At 38.7% G+C, this 18025-nt stretch overlaps 3 protein-coding genes across 6 annotated transcripts; 1 reads left to right on the top strand and 2 right to left on the bottom strand.

Moving 5' to 3' along the window:
• Nucleotides 1-327: 327 nt before the first annotated feature.
• Nucleotides 328-4776, bottom strand: LOC116254289 (PHD finger-like domain-containing protein 5A). 3 transcript variants are annotated; one of them, XM_031629580.2, is made up of 2 exons: nt 4653-4776; nt 328-818 (listed from the first exon to the last, which is right to left on the bottom strand). In XM_031629580.2, the coding sequence occupies exon 2, from the start codon at nt 785-787 to the stop codon at nt 455-457; it is 333 nt and encodes a 110-aa protein (XP_031485440.1). In that variant the 5' UTR covers nt 788-818; nt 4653-4776; the 3' UTR covers nt 328-454. The 3 variants fall into 3 exon arrangements, with proteins under 3 accessions (XP_031485440.1, XP_031485439.1, XP_031485441.1); XM_031629579.2 differs by lacking the exon at nt 4653-4776 and adding an exon at nt 2866-3059; XM_031629581.2 differs by lacking the exon at nt 4653-4776 and adding an exon at nt 2601-2811.
• A 2646-nt stretch (nt 4777-7422) lies between these two features.
• Nucleotides 7423-14315, top strand: LOC116254288 (ubiquitin-conjugating enzyme E2 7). Of its 2 annotated transcripts, none has more exons than XM_031629577.2 (7): nt 7423-7567; nt 7661-7723; nt 7829-7931; nt 8367-8464; nt 8581-8681; nt 12017-12094; nt 13895-14315. In XM_031629577.2, exons 2-7 carry the CDS (start codon nt 7672-7674, stop codon nt 13970-13972), a joined length of 510 nt encoding a protein of 169 aa, XP_031485437.1. In that variant the 5' UTR covers nt 7423-7567; nt 7661-7671; the 3' UTR covers nt 13973-14315. The 2 variants fall into 2 exon arrangements, with proteins under 2 accessions (XP_031485437.1, XP_031485438.1); XM_031629578.2 differs by having other exon boundaries at nt 7474-7563.
• A 1336-nt stretch (nt 14316-15651) lies between these two features.
• On the bottom strand, nt 15652-17172 carry LOC116254848 (uncharacterized). Its single transcript, XM_031630456.2, has 4 exons — nt 17158-17172; nt 16384-16718; nt 16092-16254; nt 15652-15964 (listed from the first exon to the last, which is right to left on the bottom strand). Exons 2-4 carry the CDS (start codon nt 16503-16505, stop codon nt 15827-15829), a joined length of 423 nt encoding a protein of 140 aa, XP_031486316.1. The 5' UTR covers nt 16506-16718; nt 17158-17172; the 3' UTR covers nt 15652-15826.
• Between the last annotated feature and the right edge of the window lie 853 nt (nt 17173-18025).

Raw genomic sequence — 18025 nt, 5'->3', positions numbered from 1 at the left:
AAGCCCAAAGTAGTCTCATTATAGCTGACAAAACAACAATCTTATCATATTTTCAGCTATGTAATTTGATCGAGCAAAGTACACAACAGAAATAAGCCAAACAGTACTTTATCCTCCCGCGAATTGCACTATCATCAGCATCCAACAGTTGGGCAATGCCCATAGTACCTCTTTGCTTACCTCATCCACCAAATTCATGGCTTCATTATGTTGAAAGAAAGAGAGTTCATGCTTCGTGGTATGTCATCTTCTCGAAGCAATACATTGACGAAAGCGTATAAGAGGTCGTAGTTGTCTAAAGGGATAACGTAAGGTAACAATACTATGTAGCATCCAAGCATATTCTTCATAAATTTAACAAGTCCATATAAATGTTTGTCAAAAAAGTGAAGACTAAAGAGGATTCTGAAGAGAATACAAGCATACCGCTAATTAGAAGATAACAAACATTGGTTCATCTCTTTTTGAACCCATATTTTTTACGTTCATAGAATAGATCAGTTTTGGCGCTACCCAAATTGACAATCTTAGGACAACCATCCCTGTCCTTCTCCTGCTGCGTACACTCCTTACAATAGTAGGCATCAGAAATTCCTACACCTCCGCAGATTACGCATCTTCCCTGGAAAGAACCGTAGTTGCATTCATCACAAACACGGACGAGTGTGCAAGGCCGCACGTATGAATCACAAATCACACACTTCCCATCACACTTCTCACATAACCGGCCAATTGCAATTCCAGGCTGCTTCCTACACATAATAAGATCAGGATGGTGCTTTGCCATGTTTTTCCTTTAAGGATTATGAGCTGTGCACCTGAAATGGTGGATATCAGTGAATAAGTAGTCAACAAAAAACATAACTTATAGAAGATCATAAACTCAAGCCTGTCCTCATCATATTCAAACATGACAAAGAAGAATGGAAAATTCTGAACTTTGATATAAAGAAAGTCTGGAAGCATGAAAAAGTGGAAGATGCTAAACCGAAAATGCTAATGCCATTCGTTATGCAACAAAAGATGAATGTGTAATTCCGCTTTGGAGACACGAACTACATTACGTTTTCAAGGATATATTGTTAATTGAACCACATGAAATTGTGTTCCCACTGAGTGTGTACCTCTTATCCATTTTCATCTGCACTTCGACATAAGTTAATCTCACAAAACTCATTGAAATTCAAAACTCAAAATGCGACTTGTACACAATCCATATCAAAGAGGAAAATACAGATGATACGAACCATGTTGAATAGGCAAGGTGCTCATGGCAGCCATCAAGGAGCAATAGAATTATAAAAGTAAGAGAAATGAAGAATCAATGGTGAAAATGAAAAAGCTCTTCCAGGTTCATTATAACATAACAGGCATTTAATTAAAAATTTAAAACCAAGGGACAGGAAAGCCCCCATTTATGATGAAATTTTCCATCCAAATGAAAGGTCGACGTTAATGCATTGCATAGTACTCGGAAAAAAAAATAGCTGGTATTTTTGCAACAGGTTTTTTTTTTTCCAAATATGAATCCAACATCTTATCAGAACACGCATCAAACAACTACTCTTATGTGGGATTCATTTTAAGGAACAAATTCTCTGGAATATTGTTTCCAAATTCCACCCTCTGACATTGACAAAAATTGTCTAAACTGTAGCCAGAAATAAAAACAAGTATTTTACAGAAACAGGATATATTCTTGGAGACAACTAACTGCAAAAAGTTACTAGCTTCAAGCCCTCATCATGTATTCATTCATCTATCAATGCATGAACTTTCAGCTCCATAGTTACCCAATGCATGAAATGAGATAATTTTTCTAGAATCTATATCAACCATATTTACAAGGATACAAACTGGATATCAGAAGCAATGAAAGAAATGGAAGTGGGGAACACACGCTTCAAACATGGTTAAAAAGTAAGAAAATAGTGATGTATATACAAGGAGGGGTCAAGTCCTATTGAGTTCCTACTCTGACTGAGTTCGATTCAAGATGGACGTGAAACAAATTAAAGTCAACATCCACAAAATATTGGTTTGGATTTAAGATGGTCTGAATTTGTATAGGTAAATGTGGTTCAAACGAACAACAAAAAAGAAGGAAGTAGATGAAGGTAGCAATAACATCTTGAAATGGAATCTCAAATCCGAAGTATATTGATTGAATAATCTATATATTACAGTAAAAGTGCACTACCAATTTACCATCCCCAAGAACAATACAGCGCGCAAAAATGCACGTTGATGACTAAAAAATCATTAAGATGATTGTTTTAAAAGAACTAAGAATTGGGATCCTCCACTTGCTGTCGAAGTTGAGACGTAGTTCTAGGGTTCAACACAAACTTCTTCACTGCCATCTAATATTCTGAATCTGCTTTTCCTTTTTTATACCTTCTAAATAACTCATTTATTTTTCTTTCTAAAGCGTTTTGGTCGTCAACGCCTTTATCTAAAGCCCTATTTGTTTCCTCGGGTTTCTTGCTTCTTTGCCGTTCTCATCACCCCCAGGGCTTCCAGATGTTTGACAAGATTATCAATGGTGAACATCGACCTCGATTTATTTTTGCATTGCTTTGATGCTACAAGGGTGTCACCTGTTGAGAAGCCAAGGTTGGTCTGCGGATCAACGGCCTGGCCAAGGAGACGGGGTCAAGAGTTGCCCGAGCTGAAGGAAAAGTGCAGGATAATTGATTCTCTTCTTAAAGGTGGGGATGGGAGATGCAGGATGACGCAAGCGGTCATCTCCAGGAAAGCTCTCGGTCTCTCCAGGTTGAGATAGACGGGATATGCCACGTTGAAGAAGAAGAAAAGGAGGGAAGGAGGAAAGAAGAAAAATAAAAAGAAAACCTAAGCTCTTACCTGGGAGCAGCGGCAGCACCAGCTGTGACGGCCGCCCCAACAGCCAAAGCGTCGGAGACTGCAGCAGGGGGGAAGAGAGAGGGAGACACTCGAGAAGGGCAGCCCGTCCCTTTTTTTATTTCTTATTTCACATTTAACCTAAAGATTTTGCAATGTTTCAAGATACAACTAAGGCGCCACCAGACTGGGCAGCCTTAGGCGCCTATCTAGGGAAGAAATAAATATGTCCATAGAAATATTATGTAGACAAATGAAAATAAAAGTGAAAATAACAGCATAAAAATGCAAACAAACAAAGAATCATGAAAATGAGCGAAAAGCAAGACAAGGTGGAGAAGAATTAAGCTTGTGAATAACAAAATATCATATGTATTATTTTGAAAAATACAAACGGTTTTTCAAATGCCTCCCTCTTTGAGAATCCTCCATTTTCCAGCTCACAGAGTCTGCTTCCAATTCTGATTCCCTTCAAATAGAAGCTTATACAAACACTATGCTATAGGCAGGATAGCTTTTATGTACGCATCCAAAACAATCCCAACGGATAGAAAACTATTAAGATCTTCTCCTCTGTCTTCTTCCTGTCCATAATTCTAAACGCCAAGATATGTCGGCCATGTCATTGATTCGATATGCAGTCAATTTTGTTGGCATTTACTCAAATCTCCTCCAAGAGGTAGAAAAGTAACAAGATAATCTTAGAGAGACCTATGTAGGCATGCACTCAAAGCTACCCCAACAGATGGAAAACTATAAGGTATTCTCCCCCGTTCTTCCTCCTATGCATAATTCTAAAGACCAGGACATGTCGGCCATGTCAGTGTTCCTATCTGTTCCTTATGTTTGCATTCAAAGCTCCTGGAACAGATACAGAACTATAAGATGTTTCAGAGAAAATTAAGTATGTATGCCCTAACGAGAAAACTATACGATGATCTCCTCTTTTCCTGCTGAGAAAATTCATTGGACGAACACATATGGCGACACCAATGATTTGAATTGCCGCCAATTTTGTTGCCATTATATCCTAGAATGAAGATTTTAAATATTAGAAAGTCTCACATCTTTGGCTATACATGTTTGACGTATTTCTGGAAAAAAACAAATGCTTAATCAACATCATTAAGAAGTTCCCTTTTGAACAACACCCCAAGAATTCCAATCGGCGACATGGAGCATATGTAACAGCAAAGTCGCAGCCGTCCACAACTGGCATGTATTGCGGAAAAGAGAAGATCTACAATACCGAAACAAGCAAGGCCTTCAAGCAAAAATCATTGAAGAGCAACAGCAATAAAATAATCAACCAAATCTTCGCACAGAGAAATCTTCTACGAAAAGAGCACAGAGATCCCTGTTGGCCAAAAAAAAAAAAAAAAACGAAACCAATACACAAATTTCTACATGGCGGGGAATCTTTATTGCTTCAACTATGACGGGATTTTATATGTATTACTTATCCAAAAGAACAAGCTTAATTGGTATTGCGCTGTTTCAAGAACTATGGATAGAAGTTGCTAGAAATGTAGAGAGAGAGAGAGAGGGAAGTGCGGAAAACAAATGCCCAAAATTCAGAGGCAAATAAAACGAGCACCTAATTTTCTGAAATGCAGGATATTTTTATTTTGTTGCTTCAGCAAAATTGGAGTTTTAAACGTACCACTTGTCTGGAAAAGGCAAAGATAAGTCGGTCATTGCATTGTCCAACTTATGTAAGCAAATCGTCGGAATAGCAATTAGCATGGCTGAAGGAAAACACACACACACAGTGAGAGAGAGGGAGATACCAACGAGGCACAGGGTTGGAGGCCGAGGAAACCGAGAGAGAGATCCCCAACGACTCGCAAGATTGGAAGGCGGGGAAACCGGCTGCTTGGCGCTCTTACTTCTGAGAAGGCTTTGGGCCCCTTGTGTTCTAGAGTGTACTGGTTATGCGGCCCGTCAGGTTTTAATAACCGGCAGCGATTCAGATGGATCGGGTACTGGACTTTGTTAGAGCCCGAACTGGAATATCAGTTACAAATACATGCGTAAGCTTTTCATGTAATTACAAAAGCCAGCTTAATTTTTTATTTCTTTCAGGTTCAAATCCCATCGGGTAAAATATCAAGTGGTAGAATTAAACCCGGACTTGGAAAGCACGGTTTAGTAATGGATGGACAAAATTTTGAATGAGTTTCACGCTTATTTGGATGAACTGAAATATGGATCGATTTAGCTCAAATCCAACTTAAGTTCATGTTGGCACCCAAATCTAAAGGTGCATTTTTACGGGTCGTGTGGCAGTTGAATGGTTTCTAATTGTTTCATAAAAAATCTGTCTAAAAAATTGAGATAGTGTTTAGGAAACAACAAGTTACCCACCAAAATTTGCGTCACAGCTATTAATCGGTGAGAACAAAACTGAAATAGATGAGGGGTGTTTGATAGTCTTAGATATGAGACTCGAAGGTGATTTGATATCATGGGAGATTTCAAATTCATAGATTTAAGATTACTCTCCTTCTGGCCTAATTTCAAAATATGAGGTTTTGTCATAATTTAAGGATTTAAATCCTTTTTTTTTTTTTTTGCACAATGGTAAAATTCTGTATTTGTTTATATTGTAGGTTACACTAAAAGGATCTTAGCTTAAACTTAGATCTGACATCAAAACTGACAAAAGCAAAAACATGAATGCGAAGAAAACATAGGGAGGTCCAAGAAGGAAATGGTTGGTGAGACATAGAGAGGGGTTAGTGAGAGATAAGAGATAGATGACCAAGAAACGAAAAGGAATTGAAAAGAGTGAGCAAGCATATCAGTTCTACCACAAGCCGATGCTTCTTCCCCTCCCATCTCTGCTCCCAGGGTCTAGAGACTGAAAAGAAAAAAAGAGCAAGAAACAATGAACTCAGCTCTAAAGCATCTCAGAGGGAACAGTAGTTGGCGAGCTGAAAGATTAAAGTGCTAGATATGGTCAAAGGGTGATATAGTTTGGAAAGCATATCTAGGTAAATCATCTCATACCATTTCATCACTATCCTTTCGAAAAGGATTTGTTCCTCCGTATCTTATCACCTTACTCAAGCATGCTTTTATGTTTCGTTGTCAGGATGAGCATCTTTCGCTACTTTAACGCTAAAGACAAGTGAAGAAAGCCTAAGACAGAGAACAAAAAGAAAGTTACGTCACTTGAACTGATGTGAATATATGATTTGTTACTATTGTTAGAGAACTTTGTAAACAAGTTTAAACAATGAGAACAAACATAGACTAAATCTTTTTTTACAAATTTACAATAACGACTGCTTTAAAATTGTATGAACAAACATCAAACTGACGTTGTAGACAAGCCAAATGGGCATGCCATCTAGAAATTTGTTTCAAATGAAACAAATTATTAGTCCCCATCACCCCACTTTTGCCTTATAACATTTTCAAAATAAGAAAAGAATCCAAAATAAATCCTCATAAAACATATGACGATTAAAAAGCAATAAAGGACCTGTATGTTTTTCGATAAAGGGTTTCATGGCTGTCAAACTCAAACACACTGCTAAGAAATCCAGACATTCCATGAATTCAAGCCTCTCCCCAGCACCTTTGGCTACGTCTCACTAATTACATCAACATTCCCAACAAAGTTCAATTTCCACTTAACCTACCTTTAAAATAAATGCAAAAATATTTGAAGAGGTTTCATCATAAATGATCTAGTGGCATCTTGGCTGTTCGTGTTACTCATTTGTCCCCATCTGTAATACCAATTTTCGGTTGGATGGATCACAACAAAATAAATGAAGAGGTCCCCAGCTCCCAAAGTAACCATCTAAAACTAAAAACCTCATTTTTTGATTCTTTATTTGAATGTGGTTCTTCTTCTTTTTTTTTTTTTCCATCTCTTCAATATAACTTCACTCTTTTGAACGACAGAGCTGGAAATTTCAAACAAAAATGTCAAGATATTAGAAATAAATGGCAGTTTGTTATACATATTGATTCCTGCCTTAGCCAATGCAATCAGCCTTCATTGGATCGTGTCAACCACTATAACTTAAATGAAAATAAAAGTACAATATATCAATAATTTATCAATGTAACGCCCACATGGACTGACATATTCAACCTCGTTATCAATCATAATATTAATAAAACTAATGAATGATTGTCATTAACAAAACTATATACGAGTTATGGGACACCATGCCTCATGTAACTCCCCATAATCTTATTATATACATATAAAATATATGAATACATATATTTTTTTCCTTTCACAATTAAGTTACACATGCGTGCTCACGACTTAAAATGTGGGCTTAGAAACTAGTGATAGTGATGCCTTTTCTTGTTAAAAAAAGGTACTGAACGATTGTTGCAAACATCGATTTTACTATTCAAACATGGGTAAAAGAAACCCTGAAATGTTTTACCCTTGACACCGTAAAATCCGTATGGTTTTTGCCAAAATGTCTGAGTCGAGCAGAGCCGAACAAGCCCTCTTCCATGTTCAAGAGCCGAGCCGAGCCATGACATACTCGGCTCAATTACCGTTGCCCAATTTCCCAGGCATTCTCTCTCCCTCTCTCACAGAATTGGCTTTGTGGAAAGTTGCTTATATTGCTTGCTAATGAGGAAGGAAGAAGCGAAGAGAAGCGAAGAACCCGAGAGGGAGAGGATTTACCAGAGCATAAAAACTTTGCCTCTCGTTGCCGGGTTTGTAAGGCCGCCTCTTGTCCTTAACCTTCTCTCTTTGACCGGCTGCTCTTTCTCTCTCTTTATCATTCGCTTTCTCTCTGTCTCTCTAAACCAGGGGTCGTGCTCATGGCGAACCCGCCTACCCAGGCGAGTCTTCTCCTCCACAAGCAACTCAAAGGTAATGGATCCTGCGTGGTTTTAGGGTTTCCTGTTTCTTCGGTTCCCTCCTCTGGATCGATGGTCGCTGAAAAGATTCCGTCTTTCTTGTTGCCTTATTTACCAGATCTCTGCAGGCACCCGGTCGATGGCTTCTCCGCAGGCCTGGTTGACGATTCCAATATCTTTGAGTGGAGCGTCACCATCATCGGCCCTCCCGACACCCTGTAGTGAGTTTTCTCGTCTACCCAAACCGCGATCTTTAGTCGGTCTTTGCGTTCTCCGGTATCCGCCGCTGTTCGCAGGGTTTTGAATGATTATCTGAAACGTTGATCTTTCCTCAAATTTGGTTTCCAAATCTGTTGTTTTGTTCGATTCTTCTCGTTTTTTGTTCTCAACCGTCTTTGGCAGAAGCTCTTGGCTTCTTGATGTCCATTTTATATGGATTTTGGTTTTACTGTGTGGGACTTCAATTGTTTGTTTAATTGAATTCATTCGCATGCCCAAGTTCTCCCTGATCATAACTTCTGATAATATTGGACGTCTCCTATTGATCTTGGCAGTGGGCAGATAAGAATTCTTGTCTTTAGTTCGTTATTTTTGCGGAATCTGTTTTGATTGTTCATACTTAACGATCTGATATTGGTTGGGTCTTTTAATTTCAGTGATGGAGGATATTTCAACGCAATCATGAGCTTCCCTCCCAATTATCCCAATAGTCCTCCATCTGTCAGGTTTACCTCGGAAATGTGGCATCCTAATGGTCGTTACTCATCCCACAGTTGACTAGCGGATTTCTTTCTTACTCCTTTTGAAATTCTCGAAATCGTTCTACAATCTAATGCCGTCTATGATCATTGTCTACGTTAATATCTTCAGTTTATCCTGATGGGCGGGTTTGCATATCGATCCTCCACGCTCCTGGCGATGATCCAAATGGATACGAGCTTGCTAGCGAGCGCTGGTCACCTGTACATACGGTATCATTGGGAGCACTTGATTTTATTGCTTTTGATCGATAGTTGTTTTATATGTTGTATCATTCTGGCAGTTATCTGGTTTATAGATGTTTTATGAGATTACAGTGGCTAATTTTCAGCACTTTGATGGTGCACATGGGGATCTTTTCAATTGATTGCCACATTGTCTGCAGCTTGATTACTTTCACTCTCTGCTGAATTAGATACTAGATTATGACATAGCAATTGTCCCAACATCTTGAAGGGCCTAGCTGCATTCTCCATTTGGAGACTGCTACTCTGTTTTGTTGATGCCATTGGGCGGCTTATTTGTGCGCCTTCTGGAATTGGTTTTTTTTTTAGCATTGTCACTCTTAATTTTGTTTGCCTGTATGTTGAAATTACTGGAATATTGCTGCCTGTTAGGAAACTTGGCCAATCTAACTTGATCTGTTGGTTAGCCTCATTGGTTTTGGTCTTTTGTTTTTTGAAATTGGAAAAGGAAATGAAGCCATTTGAACTATGTGAGTTACTTCTTCTGTTTCCAGGGTTCTTTGTGTATGAAAGGAAAAACCCATTCAAACAACGTGACTTACTCACTTGTTCAGGGTGTTTCTTTTTTAACACATAAAACATAATAACAGAAAAAAAAGAATCCAATACTTGTTTTTTCTTCACAAAGTATTAGGAGTTTTACTAGAAAAGGGAACTAGTGCATAAATAAGGAAAAAGAAAACTAAACAAGGAACATGAGTCCAAGACTTTTTTCCCTAACAGAAACTCTCTATCTCTCTCTCTCTCTCTCTCTCTCTGTGTGTGTGTGTGTGTGTGTGTGTGTGTCATGGTTTTCTACTTAAGAGGAAGCTACAGTCATGATTTTCTACTTATCTCTCCTTCACAGCAAGGATGGTCCTCATAAGTCATAAGCATGTTGTCGCTGCCATTCCTTTTCACTTTCTTGTTGTCCTCGCTATGCAGTATGCCCTTTCCAGTCCAAGGTGAAATTAATAAGATTATTAGGGGTCTACTTTGGTTTGGGCACTAGATAAACTGAGAAAAGGTTGCTTCTCTCTCTCTCTCTCTTGGTTTTCTACTTAGGAGGAAGCTACAGTCATGATTTTGTACTTATCTCTCCTTCACAGCAAGGATGGTCCTCATAAGCATGTTCTTGCTGCCATTCCTTTTCACTTTCTTGTTGTCCTCACTTCTCACTATGCAGTATGCCCTTTCCTGTCCAAGATGAAATTAATAAGATTATTAGGGGTCTACTCTGGTTTGGGTGCTAGAGAAACTAACAAAAGGTTGCTTGTAGGATGGGGTTCAATTTTTGATAATCTAACTCGTGGTGGTTTGGGCATTCCACAACTACCATTGTTGGGATCTGCATTTATTCTCAAATAGCTTGCCGCTGTTCTCGCTTCAGATAGTTTGTGAGCTACCTGCCTTCGTTCCAACTATGGCTTTAATAAGGGGATTGAGTTTTTTTCCATCTCTCTTCTCCTACCTAGGCATCCCACCTCATGCGTGGTTGGTGGAGGGTTCTCCAGCAATTGGTGCATTCTTCCTTCAACATTCTTCATACAATACTATTTTCCTCGTTGATTTTTTTTTTAAAAAAAAAATTTGGTGGACACACCTTTCCCTTGGTGTAAATTTTATTAATCGAAAGTCAAGTTGGTCCCCAGGACCTTCCCCCTCGTTTCCTCTCCCTTGCATGGCTTATTTTGTTGAGTAAGATTCAAACACAAGACAATCTCGAGTTCCATAGGATCCATGTGGCCAGTCAACGTGTCTTATGCAAGGTCAATGAAGAGTCTATCAAACACCTCTTTTGGCTTTGCCCTATTTCCCATAAGTTATTCAACTCAACATGTCTTTTCCCTACAGTCACCTCCTTTGCTTATGGGGAGCTTTTTTAGCACATTTGGTTTTTCAACTTTTGGTGGAGTCTTTAGACGTAGGAGTTCTGCTAATTTTAGGAATATTTCTGTTCCTTTTGATGAGCTGAAAAGGAGATTGCTCATGCTGTGTGGGCCTCTTGTAGATGCTTCTGGGACATGTTGCGGGGATGAAGAGTTGCATCATCTCCTTACTATGCACTAATATTTTACTCCCTTTTGTCTACTTTTATCACTCTCATTTTACTGTACACAAAACCAACTTTGCGTTTAATCCCAATAATGTTATTTTCATCTCTCCCTCTCTCTCTTTCTCTCTTCCTCTATCTGTCTCTGTCATGCACTTTTATAGACTATAATCAAATCCCATATTTGAGCAGTTCAAAATTAAAATAAAAACCTAGATGTTATTGTGTTGGGACTAGAAAAAAGAATCAAATGAAGCCACTTGAGTACACCAGTATAATGTGCGGACAGCTAACCAAGGGGGACATCTAAAGTTTTCTTTGCTTTCTTCATTATTTGCTACATTATTTTAAAACTTTAGCATTCTGTGTCTTATATTTCGATATTTTGTTAGGACTTTTCTTTCTAGCAGAAAATTATGTTTCTTACGTCTGGTTTATAACATTTTTATATGCCAATGACATTCAACGGTTGTTTATAAAGTGTGAATTTAGCCCTTTGTATGCTTATTTATACGTCTGTTGGACAATATATTAGTTGACAGGAGTAACTTTTCAATCCCATGCCTTTTGTTCATCTTGTGCTAGGAAGACTTAAATTTCCCTTGTCTAAGATTTGCAAAATAAGACTGGTGGTATAATGAAGCTTGTGCTTATGTTTGATATGCTCCTGGATTTCCTCTATAGAGCATCTATTTTTTAAGTTTTTAACCTTTATCATATACGTACGGAAACTAAAACAATTGAAAATTGCTTTGATATAATCATCATGACTATGTCTAGAAAAACTGTATTAACAAGTCAGTGATGATTATCAATGTTCGTGAGAAAGAGGGTAACTTAGAGCAGTTAAAATTCTAATCCAATCCATTGATAGCTGAAGAGATAGTTGGATTTATTTGTATCAGCTAATTGGCTTGGTCTGAGGGTCATTTTATGTTATATTGCTGGTTTGCAACTTTTTTCTGCAAAGATGTTAAGGCTTCTTTGGTTGCACTGCTTTGTATTTCTCCTTTTCTCCACTTCACGTAATTAAATTATTGTTCTGTGCTAATATTCCATCTTTGAAAGAATTAGTTTAGCACTTTGTTGGTACTTGGTAATACTGCAATTATTTTGGGTGGTTGCCACTTGCGACGGATTACTTTTTGATGATACTACTTTTTGGACACAGTTGTAAACTTGTGTATATTCTTGTTCTAGTTTGATAATTGTTTTTGGATCCTTGTACTTCCCAAGTTGATTGATAACATTGTTCTTTGGTGAGGTGCAGGTTGAGAGCATAGTTCTAAGCATAATTTCCATGCTTTCAAGTCCTAATGATGAATCTCCTGCAAACATTGAAGCAGCAGTAAGTTCAAGTTCTCCTTTTGGTATTTCTTATTTGGACCCTATTCATGCTTGTGCTCCCTGGTCATTTGATCTTTTCTTGGATGTCCTACCGTTTTTTTCCTTGATTGAACAGAAATTATGAATGAGTATGACCACACTACTAAGGGTGAATAGTTTGAATATAAGCTAACACGTTTGACAGCACATAGTAGTTCAGGAACTTTATACATTGCTTAGCGTGACCTTCAGTATAAATGATGTTTGCACATTATTTAGGTGGTTTAGTTCTAGAATCTAGAACTTGTTACTGAAACTGATAATATTCCATGTATTTTAAAACTAATTATTTAGAACTGTAAGAATTTTCATATGTCCTGGGCTTCATCTGTCAGGCAAGTTCATGGGATAGTGACTTGTGCATATGCATCTTATACACGTGCATAGGCTTCTCTGAAGACTATGTTTCCCATTTACAATCCACTGCCATGCTGCCATATACATTCCTCGCATGCTGAATACTATAGCTAACTGCCAATTTTCTTTTGCCAAAAAATTGCTGGACAGGGCTGAGGAAGTGGATCTTATATTTAATAGGTTGGATCCTACTAGAAATATGCAATGCTATACACTAACTGTTGATCCATAGTTAGCCCACCTGTTTAGGGAAAAACACGTAAGCCATTTGGGCATAGATCAGACGTCACAGGCCCCTTTACTAGTCTGCACTGCACAGTGTCTCTTGTAGCCTCCATGTTGTTTATCTCCTAGTACATTTCCAGCTTTATACTGTTTTAGGGGCACGTATATTGAATCTGTTTGAGTGTGAGCCTTTACCACCTCTCTTTTAGCGTCAATATTGACTTGTTGATTGTGTAGCTACAAAAGAATAGTTTTCCTTATTGGAAAAAAGGATCCTTTATGCCCCTATCCTTTCATTTATGCTATTTGTCATGATGAAAATCATATTATTTGTATTCCTTAGTTCTTCATTTTCATTGCTTTGTTTGTACAATCCAGAGAGCCCTAAAGTTTTGCGGTCGTTTGTTTCTCTGCTTACTGCTTATGTAATCTAAAAATCGTAGGGAAAGGACACGTTTGTGTTTGTGACTATTTGAAGGTATTTAACGTGTTTTTGCAATGAACATGTCCAGTATTGGTTAAGTTTTATATTGAAGTACATACCGTCCATTTGAAGCCCATAATAAGATGGAACTTTTTCAAGGCTTCAAGCTAACTTTTGCAACTTATATTTTGTTTCACCACCACCACATTTTGTTCCTTGGATGGTTGAGATTATTTTATTTGTGCACAGTGCACATTAAAGAAAAAAATATGTCTGTGTTTCTTAAACATGAACTAGTAATTAATTTATGCTATTTTTTTCAATCGCTCATAGATATGAGAAAACTAGATACATCATACAAAAGCCAACACATTTGAGCACTACATTAAGACCGTTACTGATGATTTCTATTTCTTTTCTCCCGTCTGCCCACAGTTGGGCGGCATCATAATCCATCATCCTAGGTATGGTTGCTCTGAAAAACTTTTGGCATCAACTCCGCTAATCTAGAATCAGCTTCACATTGTTTTGGGTACTATATGGTCTTCCAGTACTCTCTTCGTATGTTGCTGTGTACAGGAACCGTTCTCTTCCCTGGCTGTTCATTCGTGGATATGCTGGGTTTGGTCACCGTTGCCTATTAATTTTTTATTTCAATTGCAATCTTCTGTTGAGGATCTCTTAACTGAATTCCCTTGCTTGTTTCCTATGTGACTGAAACACTCATGTAACGTACGAATATCCTTGGTTGTGCAGAAAGAGTGGAGGGAGAGGAGGGACGAGTTCAAGAAGAAAGTGAGTCGAATTGTTAGGAAATCGCAGGAAATGTTATGAAATGATGAAATCTTCTTTTATTTTCATGGATCGACGAGCTTCCTTCTTGTCATCTATGTCAGAACAATATTTGTCGTCTGTGGCTGGTTACCTGCTAAAAATGGGGTTAATGCGTCTGGATGTTCAACTGAAATCGTCGACCCATTTTCTTCTATCCGAGGTTCAGAACTGGCCTTGTGGGGTGCGGGCAAGGGACCTACAAGGACGTGATTGAGTTCTTAATTTTCCTCTGTATGAAATTATAGTGGGTTTTCTGCTTTTCAGACAGATAAGCTGCACACAAATGAAACATGATCTGGGCACGGGTGGCTAATTGAAATTTACTTCTAGTTTTGAGCATTCATATGGAGGGCAATTTAGAAAGAAAATGTTAAAAAATAGCAGGATGGGTAGTTTTCCATTCTCAAAAGACGACTACCTGGGAAACTGATATTCAAAATCACTGTCGGCTTTAGGGGATCGTGTGATTCCCCGTCTTGTTCGCGTTCATGTCTGCCAGGGGCGCATTTGATCGTCTGCAACACGTTTTATTTTGCCTGATAACTGTTTCTCTGTGAACTACTTTGCATGCCATGTATGTTCCATTCTGTACGTGCCCACTTCAATCTGCTACCAAGAGAAAGACCTTGAACGGGGGAGGAGGTGAAGAATTTGTTACTGGAGAAATGCGTTCTTTAGCAGGAAGTGTTTTCTGGTAGGCATGCAGGAGATCAAATAAAGAGAGAGAGAAAGATGATAGGTAGGTTCAGTGGGCAACGTTGTATACCAATAGTAGTAACAATTTATATGACCCCGTATAACGTAGGTGAGTGATGGCATCCTTGTCAATTTGAAGGCTTAAGTGCAGAATGGGAAGTTAAGTTGATGGAATTTGATTTAACCTAAGTTTGCAAGAAATTGAGACAACAATAAAAGACTGCGTAAATTCATATCATTTGACACTATTTAAATGTCCAAAACTCATGCATTAACTTTTCTAAAATGTTCCGTTTTAAGACGCTCCAAATATCGCACTACTTAACCTTATTGAGCATTATCCAACTTGAAGGTCTTGAATACTAACCTCACAGTCTTACTCAATTTTAAGGTCTTACATCTCAACTCCCCTTCTAAATTTCACCCCCGCAAATCAGCATAAAGCCCTTGTCTTTCTTCCTGGATATGTAACTTAAAGATAACAAATGAAGTGAATGCGTTATACATATCCAATCTGTAATGATGAGCCCTTTTTGCCCTGAAAAACTCGTGGTGCTTTATGCAACTACCGTTTTTGACGACATATAAGCTCTGATATTATTCTTTCAGTAGGATCCAATGCTATGATGATTATATTGGAAGGAAATGAATGGTCCTGATGTTTCCAACTACCAAACTTAAAAACAACAAATGGAGGCATTCTGATAATGTTTCACATCTGCAACAGGAGACACAAGGTGGCCTGATACACTCGCCCATTAGTGGGTAGAAAGCATAATCCCAGAAACATGGTGAGATCCTTTAGAGCTTCAAAAGTTAAGGCCCTGCAGTCAGACCAAAACAAGGCATCTGCTGACATCTTCTAGAGCTTCAAAAGCTATGGATGTTCAGTCAGATAACTCAATGATTTATCCTGTCAAAACATGGCAGCACTAGCAAGAAAGAGGGAAATAAAAAGAAGAAGAATAAACTCGATTCTCAGAACTACATTTTATTTAAAAGATCAGTTGCAGTTACATACTACAAGTTGGTACCTGGAACAGAGGAAATATACACAAACCACTCATTCTTTCACTCATATCATATTGTTTCACATCTCCCCAAATGTAAACCATTAAAACTTCTACTTCTTAGAGAGAGAGAGAGAGAGAGAGAGAGTCAATGCGATGCGGGTGGCCTCACGTAGCTGCCCATGCGGACGATGATGCCGTCGATGTCACGCACGTACCCTACCTTCTGCCCCCATTCTCTCTCCTCCGGTTGGCTCACCGCCACCGCTCCCTTCTCCACCGCCCTCTGCAGCACCCCAGTACCCAGATCGAGAAAGAGAGAGAAGGGAACAAATGAACCTCAAACTCAGCACCAAGAGTCGACAGCGATGAGGGGAAACGCTAAAGAAACGAAAGGAGCTCCAGGGGTTCACCTTGTATGCGGCGTCGACGTCAGGATAGGCAAAGCAGAGCTCCAACGGCGGCCTCCTCTTGTCGGTGGCCGGATCCGCCACGGCTCCTGCGACCTCGTCGGTCTCCCGCTGGTGCGCCGGCGTGAACGCGATCGTCGTCTGCCCGCTCTCGAGCTCGCCCCACCTGACAGAGACAATGAGACCCCAGAAAGTGACGAGACTGCATCTCCATTGGCAGAGAATGGCCGGCGGCGATAATAATAGAGAGGAGGAGGACGGAGGGGCTAATTCCTCTCCTCAGGAGAACTTTTACCTGTGAGACTCGTCGAGGCGGCGGACATGGCAGCCGAAGGCGTCGGCGTAGAAGGCGATCGATCTGGCGACGTCCTTTACGTATACCACTGTATACGCAAACGCTGGTTTCATCTCCGCCATTGGCTTTCTGTCTCTTCTCGGCTTCTCCCTCTCTCTCTTTCTGTCTTACGCACACGCACGTCCAGAGGCTCCGAGTGAAGCTTTAATGGCGGAGTTTCTCACTCCACAAAAGTTGGGGAGTATGGTTGGCGAAGGTGTGCGTTGTCAGCCATGCAGAGTTCCTCTTCCTCCTCTGTTTCCTCATCACACTTGGCAGGCTGCAGTCTCTCAAACCTGCCAAATCATATGCAGAACGAGATTGAAATCTCTTAAGAACAAGGCCCACAAAATCGAACTTTGATTGTATTTCGAAATTAAAAACAGAAAACTTTTATGGGACGGAATCGAATCAATCAATTTTTGAACCGGAGCAACCAAAAACTCTAATTTCTCCGGTGCCAGATTCAACTACAGTTAGCAAACAGAGAAATTACGACATTCTTTAGCTTTTCAATATGATCAAAATAATTTCTCACTCAAAACACAAAAATGAACTATAAAAATTTATGCCAAGGTTTTGGTGGTAATGTTCTTAGTTTTATGTACCAACTTGAAATATAAAATTTTCGATATTGAAGTTCAGAAATCAATGAAAACCAAACTCAATCGTCAATAAAGAGACAAAAAAGACAAAGAAAGCTTTAAGCACAAAAAGAAAGTAGAAAGCCTTCACTCGATCGAGCATCATCTTTCTTCTTCTTTTTCTTTTCATGAACGAGCTTTCTTATGAAGGCACTGGCTCTAGACTTATGGCCGTAGAGTCACCAACACTTAGTCTTTATCTTTATAGATTCCACGAATAAAGCATCTATTTGTTCAATGAGATTCGAACATGAAACTAAGGGGATTCCTCAAGCCTTAATTTTGTCATTCGATTGCTTCAGCTTTCTGAATAGTGTTGTCGGGCTCGCCTTTGTCTTTTTTCTTTTGAAAAAAAAATAAAAATTGTTCACAACTCCAAAAGAAAAACTAGTTTGAACCAAATCTTGTGTAGATCAACATGTGAACGAGAAAGATGGAAATGAACAAGAAATAAAAGACCGAAAAATAATGTAATTGTCAATGATCGATTGGCTACTCTTTTCTCCGAATTGCTTCTTATGTTAAGCATTTTGCAGAAAATTATAATAGAAATACTCATTATTATAAGGCTCCAGTATAATGCTTAACCCACGAAAGAAGCATGTTTTTTTTTTTCAAAATGTCAATAAAATTTCATTTCATTAAATTGGTTGCAAATGGACCTTCAGTACCGTGCCTTGGACGTGGACGTTTTAGGGAGATATAAATTGTGCTTATCTCAATGGATCAGATTCTGATTGGATATTTGATCAAACTGCTGTGAAAAATTATGATTAGGAAATCAAATAGAATTCAAATATTAATATGTGAAAATTTGATAAATTAGACATGGTAAAAGTATATTGGATTCTAATCCAATTTGTCAACATCTCTAGGCCGCGGCTTTACATAAGCAATAAGCAGTTAATAAAGAAATCTAAATTGGAGCTTGTTTTTATTATATCACGAAACCATGGGTG

The sequence above is a fragment of the Nymphaea colorata genome, chromosome 5, assembly GCF_008831285.2.
Source record: "Nymphaea colorata isolate Beijing-Zhang1983 chromosome 5, ASM883128v2, whole genome shotgun sequence".
Lineage (NCBI taxonomy): Eukaryota > Viridiplantae > Streptophyta > Magnoliopsida > Nymphaeales > Nymphaeaceae > Nymphaea > Nymphaea colorata.
Note: the sequence above shows the minus strand (reverse complement) of the source record. Positions and strands in the feature narration are given on the sequence as shown.